The 7,826-nt window shown below is 42.1% G+C and overlaps 1 protein-coding gene across 1 annotated transcript; it reads right to left on the bottom strand.

The window, feature by feature from the left end:
• Positions 1-7,621, bottom strand: LOC104079227 (membrane-associated guanylate kinase, WW and PDZ domain-containing protein 1-like; the record flags this gene model as incomplete). The annotated part of the gene is made up of 5 exons (XM_009581188.1): positions 1-1,188; positions 4,839-4,977; positions 6,189-6,335; positions 7,346-7,409; positions 7,531-7,621. Coding segments are annotated over 5 exons (1,277 nt in total), but the record flags the coding sequence as incomplete, so codon positions are not given.
• Positions 7,622-7,826: the final 205 nt, after the last annotated feature.

Here is a 7,826-nt window from a genome sequence, read left to right as displayed (position 1 = left end):
ATTCCTACTGAGATGAACAATTTTCTTCCTTCCCCACCCCCAACCCTTAAAAAATTTTCTACATACAGTGTAGCAGTGAGTCACTAGAGAACAGTCTGGATCAAATTATTCAAACTTGGTCATAAAATCCTTTGCCTATATTATATTACTGGCTACCCCCATTTACTATATTGGGGAGGGGGGGAAGTAGCCCAATAAAGGAATTATTCTTAAGAAATCTACAAAGAATGTAGAAACAAAATTTTATAATCCTTTAGGACCAACATTTGGCAAGTAATTAAAAAAAAAAAGAATACACTGAAAAATACTTTCTTTAATATTATACATCAGGCACAACACTTTTTTTTTTTTGTTATAAGATTTCATCGGCATAAAAGGTTTGTAGGATCAGCAGGTGCCGGCTATCTCCTCGCCTGCGAAAGCTGGATGGTTTCAGCTCCCGCACTCTCTCCTCCGCTCCCGTGGTGTGGGGAAGGCGACGGGGACCCCGGAGGAGCCCCTCAGATGCTGAGGTCGGTGCTGCACTCCTTGTACGGCCGCCTGCGCTGCTCAGGTGGGTGCCTGCGGCTCGGCTCGTGCTTCCAGCCGGGGTCTTCCCTCTCCCGGTGGCCGACTCGCTCCTCCCTGAGCCGTCTGTCGGGCGACCTCTCCCTCCGCCGGTCAGACGACTTGGCCCGCCGGTCGAGGGAGCTCTCTCTTCTCCGATCGGGTGACCTCCTCGGCTCCGTGAGTCTCTCCAGCGACCGCCGCCGGCGGGTGGGCGCCCGCTCTCCGCGCCTCTCTCCCCCCTCTCGTCCCGCTCCCGCCTCTCCAAAGTGTTGTCAGCGCTCCTTGTCCCTTCCCTCCGCTTTTCGGGAGACCTCCTCTTCTGCCCATTCACCACCGCCCTCTCCGGCTGCCTCTCGTGCCTCCTCTCCGGCGACCTCTCCGTCCTCCTGCCTGGCACGTGGTCGTTGGTTTTAGAAGTCCCATTCCAAGTGTGGTGTTCGTTGGGATGTCTGCTAAACTCTCTGCTGCCTTTTAGGTCTCTAACGTAAGTCCGCTTGTCCCCATGTTGTGATGATTTGTGAAGGTCTGGTGGATATCTGGACTCCGATGATGGGTGCTGCCGTCGGTCGGATGGCACGGGTTTCATTTCCGATACATTTTGTGAACCTGTGGCGGGACTGTTCCTGTCACTGCTGGGGTCTGAAAGAAAATAACAGCAAAGCGTTTGGTACCGATGCCTTCCGCGGCGGCGTGACACCACTTATCACTCTTCAGACTTCATTAGTGACAAAAACAAACAACTGTTAAAGCAGTCAGCGAAGGCTAACCAAAGCTTTTGTTAATTTAACTGCGAACAACGAGAGTTACAGGTTAGTACTGGTGCTGCTCTGTTTGTTAGCCGTGTTTTGGTCCAAGCCGATATCATCTTTATGCTCTTCTTGTCATGGGGCATTTTACATTTTCCCCAAGCCCAATTCATAATGTTTCGGTTACACTACTCTCTTTCCAGTGGAAAAAAAAAAAAATTGTAGTTTGGGTTGTTGGCTGTTTTTTTAACAGTTTCCAATACAGAGGGCCTTTAGGAAATGATATTTTTCTTTTAAGTCTTTAGAAAGAACTGCCCCCCAGGTGTGGGAGGCCTTGTTTCAAATAGCGGAAAATGTACAGAAAATAGAATTGATTATTAAGTTTTCACCTCATAAAATAACATTTTGAAGGTGTGAGAATTAGACTGTAATCATGCAATTTCCATTTCATTTAAGACATTACTTAATCTCACTTAGTTCTACCATGTTATGAAAAGTCCTAGGGTAGATTTTGGTTTTGCCACAATGATTCAAACAACGATGACAGAAGTTATGATTTTTTCATATCAAAGCAATGGAAAGATATTGTAATATGTAGAATGGCTTTGATTAAAACCTAATCTCCGATTCATTATTCTTAATGTACTATTTCAGGTAAAATACAGCTCAGCTACCTCTGCGAGACAAACTGCAAAGCAGAACAAAAACAACCACCCCAAAACTAAAAACCAGCCCTGCCCTGTAGCTAAGCTACAATTACTGACGTCATTTCTAACGGATGTTTATGAATGATTCATTAGAGACATGGCAAACACAAAAGTAGCTGTGCTGACTTAATGCGAGCGTTGCTTTTATTTGCTTATTGTTTTCTTTTTTAAACTTAACTTCTGCACGGCAGCTCGGCTGGCGTTAGCTACGCTTCCTGCAGGCTTCCTGCCGCTCGCACCGAGACACCCACCTCGAGGTGGACTGTCCTGATGGCAATGACTGAAAACCCTCGCAAACACTTGTGGGGACAGATTTTTTTTCTGTTTTTTTCCTTTTTGACTTCCCTCCCCCAAGCCAAACACTCTACATGCTCGTTCCTCCTGCCATCACGCAAAGCGTCTCCCATTTGATGGCATTTCCATTCCTTAGCTTGGGAAGGTCGGTGTGTGCGTGGGCCATGATTTTTGTGATTTCCAGGTGAAACCCGTGTTGCGACTCACGTGTGTGCATTTTTGCTTATTAGCATTTTCAGGCAGCAGCTGGGGACCACACCGCTTTTCCGTAGCTGTAAGCACGTGGCTTGCGGCAACCTGGCTATCGCACAAGGTACAAGTGAGGTTTAAACGTGTCCTGTGGTGTACTTACAATTCAGGGGACGCAGGGTGCTCGGAATGAATTGCTGTACATATAAAATATAGCGAAGCGGAAAGCAATGTGAGGGAATTAGGCCACAGCACAAAAACACCTAATATTGATTTTAGCTACAAACCGTAGTTTGATTATGGCCCATAAGGTAGAAGCAAGACTCCCCGAGCTTGTCATTTCTCATACATGCAGCGATATTAGGAGGTATCATCGCTGAGGAAGGAAGAGCCCAGCACCAAGAAAAGTAAGAGAAAGAGAAAGAGAAAAGTAGAAAATTTAGATTCCCTATAATAAAGATGAAAGAAAGAAAAATCTTCATATTTTATCTTAGAATAAAGAAAGTTTATTTTTCCAGTCAGATTGTCTAGGCTTCACCCAAATATAAGGCTGCAAAGACAGCAGTTGTTATTATCGTGACATAAAGAGACATCTAAGAGGTGATTCAATAACCCAGACAACGAGAGCATCCATTCTAAAAGACAGTTGGAACAGTGACACAGAATGTCATAGAAAAAACATTAACAATCAAACAACAACGAAAAATAAAGTCCACCAGAGACCACAACATTAAAAATAAGTACAAAACTCATTACAAAAATATACAGCCTCATAGAGAAGCACGTTCCAATCGAGTCAGAAAAATATTGGAACTTAACATTATTAGAGGAACCATTTGCGACTGCAGCGAACAGAACAAAGAGAGGAAGGAGTCTCAAATGTTACAAGGATATTCTTTACAGTAGTGCAACCCCTGTATATTAAATCCTTGCTTGGAGAATGAACGTTTAGTGGTTTAGCATTAGCCAAAAGAAAACTGGTGGTGGATTTCCACCTTCAGTGCAACAGACATATGCTTTGAGAAGTGAAGCACTTAATTTACAGGGTATTTATGCAGTCTAGCATATGATACAGTACTGTACATCCAAAGGAGTATAGGAAAAGACAAAAGTAGAAAGAACATTACAGAATTTCAGTGCCATCATTGAACCTTCTGGTGTGCTATTTATATTACAGAAGTGTAAACCCACAACTTCCCTTCCATATTAAACACTTCCATTGTTTGTTGGTTATACTCTGAATTGGTCATTTTAAGTTAAATAATCAGCAGAGTGAGCAGAAACTCTCAAACGTGGTACAGTAAATGAGAAGAAAATCTAGTTCATAAATTGTGCAGAAGGATTTTGTTTCTGGTTTTAGGACATGGAGTGAATGATAAACACAGAACTTACTGACACAGAAATAACCCAAATACGGGGAGAAAAGTATAAAGGACATCCCTTCAATCATCAGTTTCTATAGAAACCTCAAAGACCTTTGGTTGGGACTAGCCCTCCATCGAGGGCACAATATTTGACAATTATCTCAAATAAATAAGACATAATTATAATATTAAATAGTGTGCTAAGTTAAGCCACCCAGCAATCCAACCTCTGGGGGAAGAAAAGGAAATCTAATGCAATTCTTAGTAAGAAACGAGGACTGAATGTTTCCCCCAAGACAGACACGAGAGCACCTTTTCGTAACCTCCTCACCTTTTCAGACCTTACAAATTAACTAGTTGAAACCAGCAGGCTGGGGGGAGAAAAGGGCTCAGGAGGCCAAATCAATATATTTTTGCAGTAAAGCTTTTTTTTAAATTATTTTTCTTAAATAACTATAAATATTTACATAAATATTAAGGGAAGGCAAAAATCTCATAAGCCATCTCGTTTTTTCATTCATGTCTATGGATACAGACAGGAACTAAGAGAAAACCTAACAAAAAAAATCATTGCTTCAGAATAATAACTGAGGATCCCAGTTTTTGCATTGATTAGAAGTAGAGACCTATTTGAAACAACAATTCAGCCGCTGAGAAACAGTTTGGCACAGTTCAATGACATTCCTTGTTTGGCTGGACAAGACAGTAAGGGTTTTTTTGTTTTGTTTTGTTTTGTTTTCCTCTCTGATCACCAAAAATACTGCTATGACGATCTTGCCTTACACTGTGCCCCAAGTCCATGGAAGCAAGCAAAGGCTGAAATGTGTAGAAAATTCAGCACAAGCGAGGCAATTAACCATATGTTGCAAAGGTTGGTAAGACACTGGTGAGAAAGGAAAATAAAAAAGAATTCCCGCTTCAGATCTTGAGACAAATCATTCATGGAGTGATGCCAGGGAAGAAAGGAATGTTTTCATAGTTTGACCCACCATATTCTGGGACAGAGCCATCTCCACGTTTCAGAAAGAGGCGGACCCTGCGGCCACCGTTTTTAATCAGTTCGATGGCCCGAGCGTGCTTCATGTTCTTGGTAGTTTCTCCGTTGATCTCTAAGATTTCATCACCGATCTGTCAATGTAATAAAAGAGTCTAAGATTAGAAACAAGCTCTCATGAGGGTCATCACCAGCACACCACAAGCCAACGGCTACAGCAAAGGTGGAAGAAGAACTATGCACCAGGTGAACCTAAATACGCCCAACTGCTTCCAGTGACAGTCCACAAAAAACAGTATGCAGGGGCCTGGGAGACGTGAAGACGCTAGGGAAAGCTTGAGGTATCAAAATATTTCATTGCCGTTCTATAAAACCACCTTGCATTACTGTATTGCTCAATACCTAGAGCTGTGTTAGAACTGGTGTTGTTCTATTTTATTTTGATTATTTCTGAAGTCTTTGGTCAAAGTCATTGTTTGTTTTACAGTCTGCTGTAACTGGGATTTCAAATAGCTTTTTCAGGTCCGTTTCTCACTTGGATACAGATACCTACTATGAACCAGTAAACCTGCTTTAGTAAATATAATCGTTTATCAGGATAGGAAAACAGGGCTTGGAAGAGCTTGTCAAAGCATTGGCTCCCACAGGGCAGCACTGATTTATTTTCATCAGCAAAAATTTTGGACCTATAAATCTACCCCTAGCAAAAGAATTTTGAAAATGCCTTTCGCGTGATATATCTGGAGAAGAAAAAGACATATGCTGTAAAGTTATCATGCATTCTCTAAGAGAGGAGCAAGGAGTACCTAAAACTCGGCAATTTAATTTTTCTGTAGGCATTTTATAACACGTCATTGATACAATGTTTATAATTTAGATGATTTGTGAATTTAATAGTTAGTACTAATCAAAATCTACACTATAACTTTGCAATCCATGGGTCGGTACACACCCTCCCTCATCACTCTACCCCCCAGCAGAGGAGAGGATCAGGTGTGACACCCCAATTCTCTACTCACGGCTCCAGCTTTAAAGGAGCTGGCAAAAGTTGCGGCTATTACATTTTCATTGCTACACATATCTTTGTTAGGCTTTAAAAGTCAGATTATGTATTAGAATTTGGAAACCTGGGTTGGAACAAATCTTCCAATGCACACACACTGTTATAGACTGTATACAAACAGTGACAGAAGCCATTGACAGCAGTAAATAGGAACCACTGCTCCTTTTAGCTAACATTTAATTTTCCTCTTAGCTGGCACAGCAGAAGGTGTGCCTGTAGGGGAGAGGCAGGAAAGTCAGCTTATTGCAAAGAAGCGTGTTTTCTAAATCTGTTTGTGCATACCCTCATCTTCCCACATCTCTCAGCGGGACCATCCTCAGCTAGCCGCAACACGTACAGATCCATATTATACTCCCGGCCACCTCGCAGGCTAAAGCCAAATCCTTTGGCTCCTCTTTCCAGCTCAACAGTGTAAAAGTCTTGGTCCTGCTGGAGGGAAAACAGCATATGTGCAATTGAACAGAAAGTTAAACGCTGCTCTACTCTAATTTTTAAATTATTCAACCAAGAAATACTATTATTTTTGTTACTCATAATTCAAAAAAGAAAATCAGTTGAGTTTTCACACACAGACGAGGATTTCCTGCTTCCTCAGATCCCACCCTGCAATTTGGAGTGCCGGCGGTGATCCGCAAAGGGCTGTTTGGATGAATGGGCTTGGCCATGTCCCACGTATTTTTAGGCACCTCTGTTATACAACACCTCCTGTGCCCACGGCAGAAAGGCGCGTTTCTGGAGGGTGGTTAGCATCCTACCGACCGCAAAGGAAGGCTAGGGCAACCCCACTTCCAGTGCCAGGCTTTAGTTAAGTGTCTAATGGTACCTGGGACGAGTCTATGCCATGGTGCTGGCTTCTCCTTTTTGTTACTACCTCATCTATTCCTTTGCAAGAAGCTCAGAAGTATGGGCATTGTTTTTCAGAAATGCCGTTAGCGTAGGGATGTTCTGAAGTCCCTAATGGAGGATGTTACTTCTGGGATGGCCAGTGGCAAGGAAAGTTAATAGTGAGATAGATAACCTCTCTAATAAGATGTCGTCTATGAAAGCTGGAACACTCCAGCATTTGTCCCTTATAAAGTTTTCCTCTTTTTTGTCCTCTGAATTTATCATTTGCACACAACAGTACTTTCTGGAGAGGCCCCTCAAAATATACAATTCAATAAACAAACACACAAATTATTACTGTCATAAAAATGTCAGCTTTTTTTTTTGTTCTCCCTGAAAGTCTTGATGAGAATGTGTTGGAAATGTTTCTCAGCTGAAACAACAGCAACACATATTAAGAAACTAATCAGCAAATTCCTCTTTCTTCAGCAAACAGACTGAAGGAGAACAGCTTCCCAGTAGGAATTTTCAAGGGAAATATTGGAACACAGCCCTCAAGCAGATTGGAAGCAACAGTCTCTGGTAAACAAAACAATCAGAAAGGTACCCCTTACCTGTGGTGCTTGGGGTGGTTTGAAATCAAACTGGGACTCCTGCTTTGGTTTGGTGTTGTTCCTGCTGTAACAAATGAGAGAAAGAGGGAGAAAGGGAAAATACAGCTCATGGGATGTGAAGATGGTCAAGAAGTAACCAAAGAGAGAGCATGTCAACATGCTCTCCTCAAGGAAAACAATCTGACCTGGTCTCCTGTGGTATTTGCTGAGGAGTATGTGTGGTTGTAATTGTAGCAATTTTTTCTGCATTGGTCAATAAAGTAGCATTGGAGGATTCTGCAAAACAAATTTTTTTTTTCATTACGAGGGAAAACCATTTGGAAAACAGAAGTTTACAAAGACATCTCACTGGAAAGCATCATTATGTTGTTCTTAAAGAACCTGAGGTTGGCTCACATTTCTTAAATCCAAAAACGAACAGGATGAAGTCTAAGCTAAGTCATAGTAATTATGTATATGAAACTGTATAGCACCTCAGTTG

This window comes from Fulmarus glacialis, unplaced genomic scaffold, assembly GCF_000690835.1.
Source record: "Fulmarus glacialis isolate BGI_N327 unplaced genomic scaffold, ASM69083v1 scaffold24517, whole genome shotgun sequence".
NCBI classification, from domain to species: Eukaryota; Metazoa; Chordata; class Aves; order Procellariiformes; family Procellariidae; genus Fulmarus; species Fulmarus glacialis.
Note: the sequence above shows the minus strand (reverse complement) of the source record. Positions and strands in the feature narration are given on the sequence as shown.